Source organism: Mytilus trossulus, chromosome 1 (genome assembly GCF_036588685.1).
Source record: "Mytilus trossulus isolate FHL-02 chromosome 1, PNRI_Mtr1.1.1.hap1, whole genome shotgun sequence".
Classification (NCBI taxonomy): domain Eukaryota; kingdom Metazoa; phylum Mollusca; class Bivalvia; order Mytilida; family Mytilidae; genus Mytilus; species Mytilus trossulus.
In genome coordinates, this window is record NC_086373.1 from 106649796 (window position 1) to 106670140 (window position 20345).

At 32.5% G+C, this 20345-nt stretch overlaps 1 protein-coding gene across 1 annotated transcript; it reads left to right on the plus strand.

The window, feature by feature from the left end:
* Nucleotides 1-4680: 4680 nt before the first annotated feature.
* On the plus strand, nt 4681-14337 carry LOC134696107 (uncharacterized). Its single transcript, XM_063557713.1, has 2 exons — nt 4681-5584; nt 9719-14337. The coding sequence occupies exons 1-2, from the start codon at nt 5332-5334 to the stop codon at nt 13777-13779; spliced, it is 4314 nt and encodes a 1437-aa protein (XP_063413783.1). The 5' UTR covers nt 4681-5331; the 3' UTR covers nt 13780-14337.
* The last annotated feature ends 6008 nt before the right edge of the window (nt 14338-20345 follow it).

The window sequence follows — 20345 nt, forward strand, 5'->3', positions numbered from 1 at the left end:
TGGAAAATAGATGAATTCAATAACAACCTCACAAAAAAATGTATGAAACTCACTAAGAAATGGATTTATCCGATTTTTTAAATTTTTGAAGCACTACGAACATTGTTCAATTTGTAATGATGAGAGAAACAAATCCAAAAGAGAAAACAGATGAAAGTTTCCAGGAGTTGAAAACAATGTTTTATGCAAACATGGAATGCAAAATACCTGAACTAACTTTAATGTACAATTATCTAAATAGTTCTTTTTTTTCATAATACTCCTCATGCGCATTTCGACGATACATGTCTCTTAAGTGATGCTCGTGGCCAAAATATTTGAAATTCAAAGCTTAAATAAAAGGTGAAGAGCTATAATCCAAAAGGTCCAAAAGGTATAGCCAAATCAAAGGACACGCATTTAGCTATATAGCTGCAACATATCTAAGGAATGAATCGAGCAATAGTGTAACGTTTTGCCTCACAAAGCATACAATGACATAACTAGATTAAAACACTCAGTGAAATGAAAGTAGAAGTAATATGGTGGTATTTCTGTAGTCTGGTGATCAGTCCAGAAACTATTTAACATGTTGCATCTAAAAGATAGGGAAAAAATACATTTCCCCATACAGCAAAGCCTATGTCGTGTTGTAAGCTTTAAATTGTCCCTGGATCTGGATAATAAGATATGAATAATACAAAAGAGAAATATAACAGTCTTGTTTCGATTCGCCATTTTGTTGTCATCCATTTGTTCGTTTGTGTGTCCTTTAATGGTAAGTTCGTTCCTGTCACGTGAAGAAAGGGACCTATCTGTTTGATCCGTGTCTAAACAAATCTCCAACCTCAATGTTGACTGAAAACAACATTCTGCTGATTTACAAGTACTTTTGAATTTAGACACCAAAAGTTATGTATTATTAAAGTTCAAAAGTCCAATTCGGCAAGAGTCAAGCAGTCAAAGATTCCAGTTAAGGTTTTCGCCTACAGTGATGCTCATGTACTTTAACCAGAACACAGAAGTTCATTGTTCTGTAAAATAAGATACCCTTAATTAAATAGGTATAACAAAGAATTTGACTTTTAATGGAAAAGGATGTTTTACTAGAATAGTCTGACCTAATATATCTTTTTACTGCAATAGCCTGACCTAATATATCTTGATAACCTTATGATAATATTATTCAGGATTTTTGTAAAATGTCCGGGGGTTGCCATCTGTTTCTTACTGTTTTACACCAAATGGACCGTTTGTAACATGAACGCTTGACAACTGCTTTCTGCCAGAAGCAAGTAAAAAGTACAAAGCCACACAGGTGTATGCTTTCACGAAATTAAGGATGAATTAATCACAAAAATTAATGTTATGAAAAAAGGTGAACAACTGTAATATTGTGTTTGATTGATAGATTTGATGCGCCATGTTGAGTCTGGTGGTGAACGTGTCATATAATTAATTCTTTGTTATAATTTAATGTCCATAAAGAGTACATTTTACTTAATATTGTATAGTTTTATGTAACGTTGTGACATCTACATCACACTTTTCTCTGACTTTCGACATTCTGTTTTAACCATAAGATATGATACAGTAATTAAAAATATCACACTGCTCTTACAACTAGAACTGTAGCAATGACAAAGTATCCTGTTGCTCTACTTGTTACAACTATTACTATAACAAGGACAGTCAGTACGTACTTTACTTTTTACTCCAGACATATTTGGAGGAATTCGTACTCCAAATTTGAGTCCCTATGTTGTTCATTTAATTAATTAAAGTTTTGCATTTACCTTCATGACATTTAAACATATACAACTACACAATACGAGTGGACTATACTTGACAATTAATAAGAAATTACCGACATCATTTTTTGTCATCGTGTTGTGCTGTCTTTGTATGAGCATAACGTTGTCAGTGATCTATAGATTAATACTTCATGTTTGCTTAGCATTGCTTTCATAAGATTAGAACAGAGGTACATGTAGTAAAAGAATTACAACAAAGGACTTACATAAATAAATTAAAAAAATATCTCTAAAACTTTTATACGAATATCTTTTAAAATATTAATCGGGCAAATGCTGCAGTCTTAACAAATTATGAAGGGCGTCAAGAGGTTTATAATTAGGCGTCAAATATGTACCAATTTTGCTACTTGTTAGTTACACTTGATAGATTTCTTCCCTCAATTAACGAAAATAAACTTTTAAAACGTGCCTATTAACTGTATTTTCCTACTTTTTGTTTGATAGTCTTGGAAAAATAAAAAAAAATGTAACGATTACGATCAATTTAGTAATATGTGCTTGTCAACCGCTTAAAACTAGTCTAGAATTAATTAATATAAGTTTATAAACAGGAAAGCCAAAATAATCCACTCCCTATATGGAATGAACACCAGTATTATTATTGAGTGAGTATAGAGACGTGTATATGAGAACGCGTCATGGAGTTACTGTGAGTCTTTTCTTCTAGCTCTTCTCAGAAGTTAGACTGTACATTTTATATTTTTCCTTTTTGTCTTCAATTATACAATAAAGTATTTCTGTTTCATTTACGTATTCTTTAATAAATAGATGATGTCGTAATTCTGCATTGCATGAATATCTGATCTATTTCTGGCGGTTTGGTAACAATGATTTAGCAATTGTAGCACACACTACTATCATTCAATATAAAAAAGGAGGTGTGGTATGTTTGCCAATGGGACAACTCTTCACAAGAGACCAAATAACACAGAAATTAACAACTACATACTGCCTTTAACAATGACCAAAACTCATACCACATAGTCCGCTATAATAGGACCAGAAATGACAAATGTAAACCAATTCAAACGAGAAAATTAACGACCAAATCACGGTCAAGTCCGTATGATCAGAAGGGACAGGTTATAAAATGATGTCACAATATAGACAAATATAGTTGGAATTGTAATAAAGGGATATTGATGAACATTGACCTTACCTATCTGAAATATGTATTAAAAGAAATCTTGGAATTATCGCCTTGCTCAAATTTGCATGCGTGTTTGTACTTTGAAATCATATTACATGTTTACCAGCCAACATAACAGACTATATTCATTCTCATGCGTTTACTTCTATCCGGTTATATAAACAAACTAAAGGCTCTAAAGAGCCTGTGTCGCTCACCTTGGTCTATGTGAATATTAAACAAAGAAAGCAGATGGATTCATGACAAAATTGTGTTTTGGTGATGGTGATGTGTTTGGAAATCTTACTTTACTAAACAGTCTTGCTGCTTACAATTATCTCTATCTATAATGAACTTGGCCCAGTAGTTTCAGTGGAAAATGTTAATAAAAATTTACAAATTTTATGAAAATTGTTAAAAATTGACTATAAAGGACAATAACTCCTTAGGGGGTCAATTGACCATTTCGGTCATGTAGACTTATTTGTAAATCCTACTTTGCTGAACATTATTGCTGTTTACAGTTTATCTATATCTATAATAATATTCAAGATAACAACCAAAAACAGCAAAATTTCCTTTAAATTACCAATTCAGGGGCAGCAACCCAACAAAGGGTTGTCCAATTCGTCTGAAAATTTCAGAGCAGATAGATCTTGACCTGATAAATAATTACTTAAGTACACCCCATGTCAGATTTGCTCTAATTGCTTTGGTTTTTCAGTTATAAGCCAAAAACTGCATTTTACCCCCATGTTCTATTTTTAGCCGTGGCTGCCATCTTGGTTGGTTGACCGGGTCACGCCACACATTTTTTAAACAAGATACCCCAAAGATGATTGTGGCCAAGTTTGGTCTAATATCGCCCAGTAGTTTCAGAGGAGAAGATTTTTGTAAAGGTTACTTTAATTTACGAAAAATAGTTAAAAATTGACTATAAAGGGCAATAACTCCTAAACGGTTCAACTGACCATTTCGGCCATGTAGACTTATTTGTAAATCTAACTTTGCTGAACATTATTGCTGTTTACAGTTTATCTCTATCTATCATAATATTCAAGATAATAACCAAAAACAGCAAAATTTCCTCAAATTACCAATTCAGGGACAGCAACCCAACAACAGATTGACCGATTCAACTGAAAATTTCAGGGCAGATAGATCTTGAACTGATAAACATTTTTACCCAATGTCAGATTTCCTCTAAATGCTTTGGTTTTTGAGTTATAAGCCAAAAACTGCATTTTCCCCCTATATTTTATTTTTAGCTGTGGCGGCCATCTTGGTTGGTTGACCGGGTCACGCCACTCGTTTTTTAAACTAGATACCCCAATGATGATTGTGGCCAAGTTTGGTTCAATTTGGCCCAGGAGTTTCAGAGGAGAAGATTTTTGTAAAAGCTAACGCCGGACGACGACGGACGACAGACGACGGACGCCGGACGCCAAGTGATGAGAAAAGCTCACTTGGCCCATTGGGCAAGGTGAGCTAAAAAAACGGATAGATGTGGAAAAACGGTTAAAGAAGTTGGAAAAATAAGAATGTGTACCTGCATTTATACACTTCAATCTGAAAATTGATATAACTGTATATATACTGTAGGACTTTTAAATATTTTAATAAATACCTACATATTTATAGACACATATTATAAGCATATTGTGTTTTCCGTTCGGGGTCATTAAATATCACCTGTCAAGAGTTTTTACAGTATATTTTGCAGATTTGAAAACCTTATTTAAAAAGGTACTTAATTATTGGCAAATTTTGGTCAATGGCTTCTTTCCTTGAGGAAGTAATTTAATAGCATTTATTCAGATATCTGTCTGGATCTAAGGATATAGGTGCATATATATAAAAACAAGTTACTAAATCCTTAAACGTTTATAAGCAGGAGTGTTTCCGGCTGTCGAGCGTGTGTATGGACTTTACCGTTTAAAGTCTGATAAGATATAAATAAGGAAGACACAGCTACGTATTAATTTCTACTCATCATTTTTACGCGTGACATAGAATCATTCTTCCATGAACATTACTATTTGAATTAATTTGTTATTACGAAGGTGAGAAATGGATTCATTTGTAAAAACAGAAGTATACGGTGATAATCTACTACTGTAACGAACTTATTTTTTTCTCACAGTTATGGAATATTTTGAACTATCAACTGTGTAGTGTACCTATGGTTGGGTTTTCAATAGTATTTTAACAATGTTATGCGTTCTTATATCGATTTAAACGTATAACCGAGATTTAAAAGGTTTTAAAAAATAAGGATGTAATTAGTGACAGAAGATACTAGTTTCTATAATAATATTTCATTTCTCGGAACTTGTATTCTACAAAGCGAAATTATTGACAAAATATTAAGTTATGGACTTTTAAGTGACTTGATACGAAAAGAGGATGAATCCATCGTGGGGATATGAGGAAGGAGTGTATAACCTCGAAGAGATTTGCTACAAACACCCTCCTCCAGTCGTTGTTCATTGCGATATAGAAAGTTCAGAGGTTACACCTGGTAGTTCCTCTTTTGACTTATCTCAGCCTCTACTTATATATAGACAGAGGAATATAAACAAGATAAACGCTCAAAATGTTCAGAGGGATTTATTTAGAGAGACCGGACCTCCTCTTGTCATCCCAGAGGATTATAAAGGTAAGCTATGAGATTAAAAATTAGGAGTACTAAAATTGTACAGAACTCGTGGGTATTTTAAAGGTATATGTTTGTAACCCAAGTGATAAAAGACAGGCAGTGCATCCTTTTGTTTTCAGACGAGTTATAGGATAGTTGTAGCTATGATAGAAATTTCTTATTTTCAAACAAGTTATACGACAATTTTTTTTATGTCAATATATCATTTTGGTCCTCAGACAAATCGTACGGCAATTACTAATGGTATGCCAATGTATCATTTTTTTCGCTCAATAAAATGCATGTAACTTGAAATAGAACATACAGAATGTATAAAATATTGAAAACTTGTGTCGAATGTGAAGATTTAAGTTTAATATAATAATCAATTCTAGATGATAGTCATTAAGTGGCAATAGGAAAGGTAAATTCAAGTTGAATAAATCCTAACTAAGCGGCATCTTTAAACAAAACTAATTCAACATTGGAACTAAAAAAAATACAGATAGTCGTTACTTCATTATATATTATCACATTATATTTTTATATTATATCATATTAATATATAGTATATTTTCCTTTGGGTTTATTTGATCCGTTTATCATATTTTGACACTTTAAGATTCAAGAATCTATCCTAAATTGAGGTAAATTATATGGCCTCCGAATACCGTTTCGATCCCTTACATCACTGAAGAGACATTAATTGTCGAAATCCGGATATGGTGTACATATTTTTGCACCTCATGTTTGTGGTATACCATCTTCTCCGCAAGTTTATTGCTTTTAGTTTGATATCATATAATTCATTTACTGGAGAAAAAAAATACTATAAAGATTCTCACAAGCATGATAATAAGTTATACGAGAAGGAGTTTCGATTTTTTACATGATATATTATAAATGTATTAAGTTTAAAAGTTTAGTTAATTTGTTAGTTGTTTTAGTGCTTTGTATTGATTGGATAAGTGAAGCCCTTTCAAGCGTTTTTATAGTTTGTTCTAATGTTGAACTCCTAAACCACTGTCCCATGTTGGAGAGTGGAGCGCCTGCAAACATATTTAACCCTTCCATATACTGTATGTGCCTGTCCTAAGTCATAATTCTGCAATTAAGTGGTTATCGTTTGTTTTGTGTGTCCTATTTGGTTTTCATTGATTGTCAATTCGGAGCTTTTTATAGCTTACTATGTGGTACTTTTTTGCTTATTGTTGAAGGCTTACAGTTGCTTACTTCTACGTTAGTTGGTCTCTGGTGGAGAGTCGTCTCATTGGCAATTATACCACATCTTCTGAATATCTGTGGAGATGATCTTAAAAAAAAACTAAATCATATAATAATAATACTTTATTGATGTATATATAAGTTAAAACGTATCTTTTAGCTGAAAAAATCTGTCATATCAATGTTATATATATACAATTTTGAATTATGTAGTATTTAATGACCATTTAATTGCTGTCAAAATAATAATTATATCAAAATGTTTGATACCGATCTGGTAGATTAATGAACCTCCTCCATTGTAATGTTGTAAAACATCATTCTAAACAGTAAATTGACAAATCCAAACTAATTGTATCAATAAGAAATATTGTATTCGTTGTATTTTCAAAGCCTAAGTTGTTAAAGTATTAATTTGAATAGGAAAATAATACTTATTGAATGCCTCTTATTTAAAAAAAAAAATCAGTTAGAGTTTGCATGATACATTGTCCATGGCGTGTTAATATTTTGTTATTCATATTTCTATTGATTGGTGTTGTTCTTGTGTCTTTTTATCTTTTAAAACTAACGTAAATCTACAAAACAATTTTTAATCTTTCGTGATCTTAACATCATATGAATATAATAATTTCCTTGATCATGACCTGTAGTCCAGGTAAAATTCCCTCTGTAATTTTTATCATTTTCAAAAAACTTCTTGGTGACAATTACAGATTGGCATTTATTTGTCCTTGGAGGTAATAACTTGACCCTATTTATAAATTATCCAAATAAGGAAGAAATTATTGACTTAAACACAATTTTCCATAATTTGTTGAATCCTACTTTCTGTATACTAATCTATAACCGGGAAGAGTAAAAAAATTGATAACACTGTCACAAGTAGCCAGTTTTGAGCTTCGACACCCCAATTTAATAACAGGGACGAAAGATATCAGAGGGACTTTCAAACTCATAGATCGAAAATAAACTGACAACGCCGTGGCTAAAAAAAGAAAAAGACAAACAGACAAATAATAGTACACATGACACAACAAAGGAAACTAAAGACTAAGCAATACGATCCCCACCAAAAACTGGGGGTAATCTCAGGTGCTTCAGAAGGGCAATCAGATCCAGTTCCAATGTCGCACCCGTCGTGTTGCTCATGGTTTTTTTTATACAAACCCGGTAAATAGTCTTATTTGAAAGGTCACATTTGTGAAAAGGGAACAGGATTGTAGTTACAACATAAGGAACATATCCGATATCATTTGTGAAATTACATTCTTCTTTTCATTTAGTGTTGTTATGTCATTTATTATTTGTTGCTGTCTTCTTTCGATATCTTATGGTTCTCCTTCATCAAACTGAAGTAAATTTGTTCAGTATTTTTGAATATGCTCGAAGTCACAATTAAATTTTGGTATGGTAAACAGAAATAAAAAATACTTATAAAAATAAGACAAAATGGTATGATTGCCAATAAAGACAATTGTCCACACTAGACCAAAATGACACAGAAACTAATAACTATAGGTCACCATGTTTACTTGTAAATGCATTCATATCTGAGTACTTTGTATAAAAAATAAAATAATTTCTATATGCATAATTAATTTGATCATGACTAGCCTGGATAACCACACAGATCGTCATAATAAAACGTGTTTGTTTCAATGTGAAGGTTGTTGCTCAACAGATACATATATAAAATCATGTTACAATGGTGACAAGCGAGAAATTCATACCTCTTTAAGTGAAAAGATATTTTATTCAATTTATTTGTTATTGTACCTTTTCTCGTTAATAAGATGTATAAAATTTAAAAAATTAAACCACGTAGTATAGTGTCAATTTCGTCCTGATACTTTGATGGTATGTAAAGATTAAAAGTACAAATCAATAAACGTTTTCAAATCAGTTTTCATAATTTGTATTATTGATTTTATTTAAAGAAAAGATTGCATACATTTGTTTGAATGGATATGATTTGCACACACTATCCTTCAAACATAGTCAACGAAATTATAATAAGTCAATCCCACCATATAAAAATTTAATTTTTAAATGGCACTGACAACGACGTTTATTAAGAATATAGGTGGGTCAACCACAAAAATTAGAGGACAAGACCACGGCCAATATATAGTTTTGTAAACAGAAAAAAAGCATGAACTTATTGCTTTCAAAAATTAAAAAAATTAAACTTAATTACATGTAATTTTAAAAACACGAATAAAAATTAACGAATCGTGAAAAAGACAATGAAAAAAAGAAACGAGCCTTGTATCGTAAAAAATAAAAGTTATAATAGATGGTTAAAGAGTTATACATTAATTATAAAGCAATCCAACGACAAAAAAAAACAATTTACTATATAAAGTTGTTATTGTTTTGGTGAGAAAAATGCTACATACATTGAGACCCGAGAGGTCTCTACAACATATCGAGCTAACGCAAATCGAACCAACCGAAAATAATTTACCGGAACAATGAGCAAACATAATATCAGCATCATGCAAGGAAACGTTGGAAACGTTTGACATTAATTTTGATGTGAAGATGACCTTGATAAGTTTTAGTGTCGTGGTATGAATATGACAACTGTCGCTTTTACATTGATTGTTGAATTTAGTCAGATTTAGAGTGAGGAAAGGTGGCACTGTACATCGATGCTGATTGACAATGCACGATGTGATTTTTTTTTAGACGAGACTAAATATAGTATACAGTTTTTATTAAGTAAAAATATAAATCCCATCGAATGCAAGAGAGAGTTCCGACTTCTTAGTGGAATTCAGTTTTGTTTTGTTTTTTTATTGATCAGTTTGATATTTACATTTGGTTGCTTGGTGGTTATATCCATCACCTTGTTCATTGATATTTTGCTTTGTACAATTTTAATTATCTTACACAACTAACCTATAATTTTACTTTTTAAAATAGGATGGTTTGCAGTTCTACAGAAAAAGCGTATAAATCCAGCTACATTAGGACACAATGTTATGGAGTATAAACTAGTTTCTGACCTTTCAAATTCTGATACAGAGACGTTTCTTATTGGTGGATCAGAGCAAGTGCACGCGCTTCAAGTATCGATCAGCTGTGACGGAAAATCTCAGCAACAACAACGAGGTCTGTTCCCTGGCGAGGTTTTACGTAAAGGTAAAATATATGTTGGAGAAAGTAAGCGTAAATCTGGTATATTTCGAAGATCCAAATTAAAACAGGAATACTACTTGTTATGCACCGATGAATGTGAACGAGAAATATTACTTCCGTTCAACCAAAAAGGTGTGTTTTATACATTAACGACACAAAGCGGTCCAATGCCTTGTCCTGTCTTACACATGAAAGATATACTTGATAAAAAGTACCTACCAGCTACCACCAAACTGCTTTTTGGAAGAATGCCAATTGCGGAATGTGGATTTACTGGAATATTGCGCCTTGAACACTCACATTTTGAACGATCAGTAATTGCATGTACAACTTCCGAGAAGAATACCTTTGTCGAATTACCAATAAATTGCTCTTTGAAGTTCCGAATATTTGAAATGAACGATGAGGTAGTTCAGTCAGATTTATATAAACGTGCTTTCGCTTTGTGTAATGAGAAAGCGTATTTATACATGAGTGGAATCAAAGTGAATCATAGTATAAACGAAACAGTTCTATCAGAGGATGAAGTAGCAACAGATTTGCCACCAAGTCCTCATATTTTGAGGTCGAAAAAACAAGATCCCTCTACAGATGACAATAGAGAATCTGGTTATATCGAAATGAGAGATAGTTTGGAATTATCAGAAGAAGCATCGTATATTGACATGAAGGAAAGTCTCTCATGTAGCAGTTCGATTTCAATAGATTTCGATGAAATGGATTATATGCTTCCGAGCGGTAGAAACAGTTTACACAATTCTCTTCGAAGAAGTAACTCAAGGGATAATAGTAAAACAAATACTTTGACGAAGCATCAGTCATACCGTTCTCCGCCACCTGTGTGTTCTCCGCCGCCATTACCAACAGCATGTGCTGGATCGCCTGAACATTCGTATCTTGACCTAGATAGTGGTATATCTGATGGAATACCTGTAAGTGTTCGAATTGACAAGGTACATTCTGATAAGATTTACGATATACCTCGCATTCCAAGACGTCTCAGTGCACCAGAACCGATTGACATGTACGCAATGAGTATTACAAGACCAACATCATTAGATATAGTGCCTGAGGCTAATTTGGGGGAGTCCATTAACTATGAGAACTTTTCAATATTGCGAGAAGTTGTACCTAAACCATGTGGTACTTTAAGACCAGGACAGACTCGAAAACCATTGGAACCTATTTATAGTGATGTTCCTAGTAACGCATCAATACACCATGTACTAGAACCAGAAGAACATCTAAATGACTCACCAACCAAAGATACAAAAACTACTGTTGTAGTCGAAACAGAAATACCATCTGTAACACAAGATTTTAGCAATAACAATTGTGACATAAAGACTAAGGACAAAATTGAACGTGAAACACCATCCTTTGTCTCAACGAATGATAAGTCCGAAGTACCGAACTGTCAGGACGATGAAAAGACTTTAAATGAGGAAATAAATGCGCCACACTGTCCGGACGATGAAAATGCTTCAGCATTAAATGAGGAAACATATGTGCCACAATGTAAAGACGATGAAATTACTTCAGATTTAATTAGGGAAATAGATGTACCACAATGTCAAAACGATGAAATTACTTCAGAATTAAATGAGGAAATAGATGTACCACAATGTCAAAACGATGAAATTACTTCAGCTTTAAACGAGGAAATAGATGTACCACAATGTCAAAACGATGAAATTACCTCAGAATTAAATGAGGAAATAGATGTGCCACAATGTCAAAACGATGAAATTACCTTAGATTTAAATGAGGAAATGTATGTGCCACAATGTAAAAACGATGAAATAACTTCAGCATCAAACGACGAAACAGATGCATCACAAGGTCAGGATGATGAAAATACTTCAACATTAAATGCTGAAAAAGATGTGCCAGAACGTCAGGATGACGAAGATGTGTTACCATTAAATGAAAAAATGAATGCAACACACTGTCAGGAAAATGATGAGGTGTCGCCATCTAATGAGGGAACAGATATTTTCCCCCCAAACATAGATGTTGCACGAGAGAAAAAACCTGGAACAGATAAAAATGAAAAATTGGATGAAAATGAATCACTTTGCAAAAGTGAATCAAGAAACCAGATTTTAGAACAGTGCGATGAAATACGAACAAGTATTGACACTAAACATGACGAGCAGACATCGGATAGTGAAAGTATGAACACTGAACAATCAACCAGAATTGATGACGTCATATTATTAGAATCAAGATCTGCAGTAACTGAATTTATTTCAAGTGATGCACCATTTGATGATATCAAAGTCAATCTTGACACAAAGTGCTGCAATACTGAATTGTGCGAACATGAAATAGAATGCTCAAATCACACTAACATAACTACTTTTACCCAGGATGTGGAAGTCAGCTCTGTGAAAGACCAGACGAGTAGTACGATATCAAAAGATATTGTAGGTGAATTAGATAGTTCGATTACTAATGATGATAATAACATGTCTGAGCAACTAATTGAGAGTCTTAGTCATGTTTGTCCCTCCACTAAAAACAACGGAAACGATATAGAACTTCAAAGTGAAAACATTGCAAGTGCTCTTCAAGGACATGCTAGTGATAGTTACATAAATGATCACATTACCACTTCAGAATATGACAAAATATCAAAGAGCGATACGCCTTTCAACATCGTCTCACAACCCTCTAATATAGAGGAAAATTCGCTTGAAACAAATATAGGAAAATTAACTATTAATGTATCTCATATGTATGACGAAGTACAAGCAACTGTCACTCCACCACCATCCGCTTGTCTCGTTAAACCTCTATCAGGAACTATGGGTGATAATAATATCCCAATTATTAGTTCTAAGAATGCAGAGCATAAACAAATGCCTAACCCTGATAAATCAGTGACGTCCTTGTCAATAAAAAATTCTGTCATGGATGAATCGAATAGTGCAATTGACCGGTCTACAATTGATACTAAATTTGACTCATATGCGGTTAAAGCATCAAACTCGTGTATTGAAAACAATGAACAAAATGCTGCGCCTGTATCTGGCAACATACATGCTTTAGTTGAGAAAGATTTGTATGAAAGTAGTAATACTGACAAACTTATGTCTCAATTTGAAAAGGATAACGTTGAAGGTGAACTAAACACATCAAAATATTCAGAATTAGAAATGCAAGGTGCTAAAATGATTGAAAATACTGTTGAGTGTATAGATAAAAAAAATGAAGAAACGTGTCAAATGCAGTCAATAATTCATACAGAAACGGTTGTTCAAGAAACAAAACTTTCAGACAATAGCACACAACAGCCCCAACAAAGAGAAGGCGAGCAAACACATCTGAAAATGTTTATATCAGAGGGACAAAACAATGTCGTAGATATAGTGCGAGACAATATTCATACATCTATCAGACAACCAAAACACGGTGCTTGTCAGGAAACAAACGATACAGAACGAAAAACAGTCAGTTTGATAATGGACAATGTTCAAAGTTCAAAATCCTCGCATAATTCGCCGAAATCAGACAATGAAAACATTATTTCAAGTATTCACGAAGAGGTTTGCGACGAACACATTGAAGATAACATTAATGACGAGGATGACTTGTGCAAACTTTCTACCAGTGAAATCGTTGCAGGATTTAGAAAACTTGGGATAAGGAAAAGTGTAATAGATATTGTTCAGCAACGCAGTCTTCGAGGATCAAACTTAAAAGATAATCAAAATCTTGGACAAATTTTCCCTGGAATATCGTGCATTGACAAGCGAAAGATTAGTATGTTTTTGCAAGGCATGATGCAAAGTTCTGATTCTTCAGGCAAACACAATCCGACTGAACCAATATGGGTTTGAGTTGTTTAGTTTTAAGTGAGTCATAAATTGTTGATTGTGATATCCATTTTGAGTTCCTGTTGTAGACAATTAATTTTGAATAGTCAATAAATGACAATCAGACTTTATTATAAGAGCATTATATAGTACATTTGTATTATTCTTTGCTTATATTTGTGTATTAGGCACAGACAGAATGCTTGCAACCGAAGATATTCATATTATGTTTTATGTGAGTTTTTTTAATTTTTTTTTAATTTAAAATAATATTGATTTGTACTATAGTGCTGCCACATTTACATCTCATCAGTGCTTTATTTGTTTAATTTTCTATTCTTGTTTGTTTGCGGAGTGTGTTTGTCTGTATGCCCATGTTCTCTTTGCATTGTAAGTTTGAACTACAGAGGTAGATGTGATATGTTCATGAAACATCATCAATTAATATAACAAGATTTTTGCAAAGTGTATGCAAAAAGGGTGGTGAAACTTCATTCAAATTGTTGATTCAATTGTCATGATTTGCGTTTTTGCAAACAAAGAATGAGGCTATTGAATACAACTCTCAATATTCACAAATGAGTTCATTATTGTTAAGTTTACTTTTTATAAAATAATGAATTATTCGAAAATAAGGATTTATAATAATTCTCAAGGCAGAGATAAGTGATCAACTTTGGCATGTCAACTGTTTTGATTCTAGCGCCACCTTAAGAAGACGAAATGCACGTCTGAAGTGATAAATTATAAACCTATTATCTTAGATCAGTTTTTATAACCACCGCTTGTGGACGTTCCAAGGTATCATCAGCCTAGTAGTAAGCACATTTGTGTTCACATGAAATGTCATTGAGATGTCTACTTTCTAAAAAAAAGAATTGTATATTATATTGAATTCCTCAAAATACTCAGGTTGTCTGCTTACTCCCATAAAAAGGAAAAATTTACAAAATACCGAATTCCGAGTACAATTCAAAACAGAAATTCTTCTATAAGACGACAAAATCAAAAGTTCAAACACATAATACCAATGAAAAACAACTCTCGTACAGGCATTTCCTTATGTAGAAAATTTTGAACTAAACCGGGTTTTACAGCTAGCTAATCCTCTCTTTTGAGTTGTACGATAGTTGCAAACTTTGCATTGTATTAACAACAATGTGTAAACAAAACAAACAGACCTAGCTTAGTCCTAATAGGTAAACATGTCAAATAGTTATCAAAGGTACCAGGATTATAATTTAGTACGCCAGACGCGCGTTTCGTCTACATAAGACTCATCAGTGACCGTCATATCAAAATATTTATAAAGCCAAACAAGTACAAAGTTGAAGAGCATTGAGGATCCAAAATTCCAAAAAGTTGTGCCAATACGGCTAAGGTAATCTATGCCTGGGATAAGAAAATCCTTAGTTATTCGAAAAATTCAAAGTTTTGTAACAGGAAATTTATTAATATGACCACGTTATTGATATTCATGTCAACACCGAAGTGTTGACTACTGGGCTGGTGATACCCTCGGGGACGAAACGTCCACCAGCAGTGGCATCGACCCAGTGGTTTAAATAGTAAATAGTAAATAGGGGTACAGTGCACATTGCGTTATAATCTTAATCACTATGAAAACAAACAAATATATCAACATAAAAAAAGGCAAATATACAGAACACATAAGCAAAATAATAAGACAACAATAGAATAAAATTACCAAAGGAACACATCACAATGGCAGATTGCATTAGTACTGAGCCAAGTCAAAATGGTATTACAAAAAAAATGACTGAACAGTAAAGGTTAATAATTTACAAAGACAAATTCAATAACTCTATAACACGTATTTAAGATTAAAAAAAACAACGTTAATACAAAGAGTCTTAACCATCATGTATTTTTTGTGAAGCTGATATGGAATATTTATCAACAAGGGTCTCTTCCGATAATTTTTGTTAGTAAAAGGACGAGACATTTGACATAACTCTGGTTCACCAACTTTCTGCTCGATACTGGTAACGTTTTATAAAGTCTGAGTATCAGCTACAAGCTCTTGAATACCGACTAATTTGGGAAATGTATATCTTATATACAGTTGAAGTTGGTTTATTGCTACTAAGGTGGGGGAAATTGATAATTTCAAAATTGGAAATCGTCTCGTTTGTGATAGATTCTGGTACTAAAATGACCGCTTATGTCAAAGTGAAGTATATGTCTAAAAAGGCCGAGGGGAAGCTCTATTTTCTCCTTAACTACTAGTTCTGAAGGCATCCAACAAGAAAAGCTTGGATTTTTAATGAAAAGATCATCCTCAAAATATTTGAATGTAAAATTTTAAAATCTGGCTTCTTTGATCTTCTTGTTTTTGACTAGTGTTTGAATGAACTCTGACTCTTATAAAAATTAAAAGAATCGGCAAGAGAGGCTAACAGTTTGTTTCCATAGAAATGCCGACAAATTGTTGGAAAAATTCGACTTCCAAATTCAACAAATATGTTGCCGTTTCTTATGGGGTTTTTCCATTTTGAATTTTCCTGGAAGTTCGGTGTTTTTGTTATTTCACTATTCCTAGGTAGACTCAAACTTCAAAACCAATTCAGTATCTTTGAACGAATTTAGTAAAGGTTTCAATTAATTTGTGACTACGAAATTCTTGACTTAATAATTTGCAAGTGTTATCCAAATTGAATACAAGGACAGAATAAGCAGTGGTTAGCTCCTTACACCAAACCTCTTCAAGAAGGATTATGTAGAAATAAACTCATTATAGGTATCAGGCTCAAGTTTGTACGCGTTTGTCTTCCAAAAACTCATCGGTGATGCTCGAATAAAAAAAATACCGAAATATAATATTAAGTTGAAGAGCATTGAGGAACCCAAATAAAGCTAAGATTATATATTGTTGTGGAAGAAAGATTGTAATCGACACTGCACAAGTATTACTACTGGGTGAAAAATTACGACCACTGCCATGATTTGGTTGACCAATTAAAAAGTTTCTCTGACTGAACTCATTGAAAAACATTTTATAATAATCTAAGATCTTTTTTCATATGCAATAGAGTCAATTTTGGCTTCAAATTTTAGGTTCATCTAAAGAAAGATTTTGGACACTTTTTAAACACTTAAGTGTTTATTTCAATTGTTTCAGTTCGTTTATGTGAAAGATTCTGACTGATTCAGTCATTAAAAACGCGCCGATTCAAGCTAACATATGAAAAATCTATCAAATATGCCAAAAAACGTCACTTTTCAGATGGTTTTTGTCAAAAATGAAAGTTGCCGCATCCGTGTTCATCCTCAACCTTTATATATGTTATGTATTATCATCAAATACAACTTATATTTCAATATTATGAATGAACACGAATGCGGCCACTTTCATTTAAGACGGAAACCGTCTAAAATTTAGCTAAAATGCTTAAATTGTGAAGATTTCAGTAATTTAGCATGACTTCATGATGCACGTACCCGATATTTGTGCATTGTATTGTCAAAAACAGACCATATTTATGAAGCAGAAGCATTCTACTATGATATTGTAAATATGCGGGATAAATTGTTGTCGGCAACGAAAAATTAATAAAATACCAACTTTAAAACATATTGTGTAAATACACAATCAAATATATATTCAACAGTTAGTGAGTTAGTAAAAACCAAGAGATTATGTCCGTGTAAAATTTGAAGTACTGTGGTTTTCTTATGTAAATAAATAAACAAATGTTATAAATTCTAATATGAATGCGATACTTTTAAAATCTAATAGCAGTATTTTTTTTATGTCACTTTAAGTAACAGTGTATGTTAATAAGCAGTTTTCAGGTCACTGCGTAACGCGAAAATGTTTTTGGTATCATCTCTCTGATTTCTTAATTGGCCTTTGGAGCAAAATCAATCAAATTAAGTTTTATCAACATCATCGTAATTGAATATGGTAGCCGAAAATTAAAAAATTATTGTTCACATATGTTACATATATCAATTTTTTTTTATGAACGCATCGACGCAATACATATTTGGGACAATGAAATTGACCTGTGTCAAAGATGAATCATACTGTCCTCGATCAATTGGATTCGACGAACTGAATCTTTAAAAGGTTCCCTTAAATAACCGCTTTCCAGTCCAGTCTGAGTAATTCATAGTATCTCATTTGACATGCATTTTCAGAAGAGAACCAGGTAAGAACATCAATAAATAATTGATTCGATAGGTTGCTTAAAAAGAGAAGTTTATGTGCCAGGCATCTGAAAATATGCGTCCACGCAGCGAGCTGGTTATGTTCATAGATATGTCGAATTGCCAAAAGTGAAAAGTCTTTGATATCCAGCAAGAACTGTTTTTCCTTGTCAACATGTTTTTCGATGTTAATTATAAATACATCTACTGTTTGACAACATTTTAATTCGTGGTATTTGAGGTTGTTTTCTTTATAGTCAAGAGCTGACCATTCGGATTTTCATTAATTGTTTTACGTTTTATATTTGGACGGTATCTTTTTGTGACAACAGTGATTGAACATATTTCTTTGTTTTAAATAATTGTTCTTCCATTTGTATATTCATTTTGTTTGTTGGGATGTTTTTTAATGATATTTCTATGTCTATGTGGATATTTTCAGCATGATTATAGTTATCAAAGTTACCAGGCTTATGACCTATGACCGAATTAAATATGTCGATAGAATATTCACGGTAGCCACATTTAAATTTCTCACTTGCATCATCACTGAAAAGAGAGTAACTCGTTACAACCATACGATCGAAAATGATAGAATTAGCAAGGTTGGTAGAACTGTCAACTATCTATAGGGTAAAACAACATTGTTTGACATGATTCGTACATGTCTACCCCGTTAATATTGTCATAAACTATAATTGTGAATTGTGTTTACGTTTTCTTGACATATATTCTGAATTGTTATCGTTTTCATTTTATATGAGAAAACTTTTGCAGTTATATTAGAAAACTATTGCATTCATAACTTTTTTATAATTAAAGCACATCGCTATTATATAACAAAAATATCGCATCCATGTTATAAAATATAGCAGTATCATTGAATAAAATGTGATTTTGATTTAGAAAACAATTAAATTCATCGAAATTGCTCTCCACTTATTTTGCTACTTGATATTATTGAATTGTACCTCTACAAATGATAAATGGTGCATTAATGTTTCATTAAATCAACATATCGATTTTTTTTTCGTTTTTTAAAATGCAACTTCCTTGTTATCATCTGACACAATCCATGAAAGTTATACAGGTAGACGTTTTCCGTGTTAAATATTACCCTGTTTTAAAAATAGTCATGTTTATACCGAAAAATCTCCCTTTCTTCATACAATTGTAAACATTCGTCTGATATTTCAAACAATGCAAATAGTTTATTTAAGACAATATCGCTATTTCATATAAGAAACTTTTTTCATCTATTCACTTCTTCCATAGATTAATTCTGATCAGTCAGTTTTCGTAGAATCCATTAAATAGTTGATATAGTAAATGCTTTATTTCATCAAAGTGTTATTTTAAATTATTTATTTTACTAAACATGATATAAGCCAACTTTGACTTAACAGCCTAAACATTTATGTAAAAATATTTTTCAAACATGTCTTTCCTTAAGTAAGAAGAAAAACGTAAAAAGTGTTTTTTTTTCATAAGAAAATGTTTATGTTTTATCTATAAAAGGAAATAAAACTATATGTTTTAGTTCTAGAATTATGACGGTATAAGGAAGTGCTATGGTTCATTTGAATTGTATTAAATGTGAACTTCCTTTATTGTTTTTTTTCTTTTAGAACTAATTATACTCTACAAAGGAATACATATGTGATAATTGCAATGTGGTTTGAAGTAATTATTTTGTATTTAGTATCTAGTTCCAGTAGTATAATTAGTGCGACGGGAAAGAATTATTCATGTGATACACTGAAGAAGTTCGTTTTTCCAGAGGAAAATGGCGTCACAAAAGATTGCAACTTCACAATTAATTCAAGTGATATGAAAAATTTTGTTCACAACATATTTATCAGTGATTTCAGGTTGAATATCTGGACGTTTACCTTAAAATTTGATAAAAATGTCCCGTTGAAACAGACGACTTGTGCTTTCCGGCCATTGCAGTGGGTATGGACGTTTCCAGGAGAATATGGAGCTGTTGAGCGTTTGTCATAGCCAGCAAGCTACAAGATGTGGTCACTAGGAATACTAAATGTTGATCCTAAATCTAAAGGGCAAGTCAGGTTAACTATTAATGGCAACTGTTCTGTTAAACTAGGACAACCAGAAACTATTCAGCGAATAGGATTGGCTTTGATAAAAATGACGAACAATTCAGATCTAATCGAAAAACGCTCTGAGATTGAATACAGCTACTTTTGTTATTCAGAACAGATATGGGTTGACAAGAAATGGTTGTATCACCTTTGTTTACATGTTATTTGTCCTTTGAATGCGCTGGGCATGAAATGCTGTCGTACTGTGTATCAATATGAAACGCAGAAAAAACGTGTCATGTGTAGCCCAAAGATCATGTCTTTTGGAGACATTTGGTGGCAATATCCATTTATCATCGGAATCGTTATCTT

Excerpts from the sequence above, each read along its gene's own strand:
- LOC134696107 (XM_063557713.1), top strand. The coding sequence starts at position 5,332 with ATGAATCCATCGTGGGGATATGAGGAAGGAGTGTATAACCTCGAAGAG. Across the intron at positions 5,585-9,718 it reads CATCCCAGAGGATTATAAAG|GATGGTTTGCAGTTCTACAG; the intron begins GTAAGCTATGAG and ends TTTTTAAAATAG.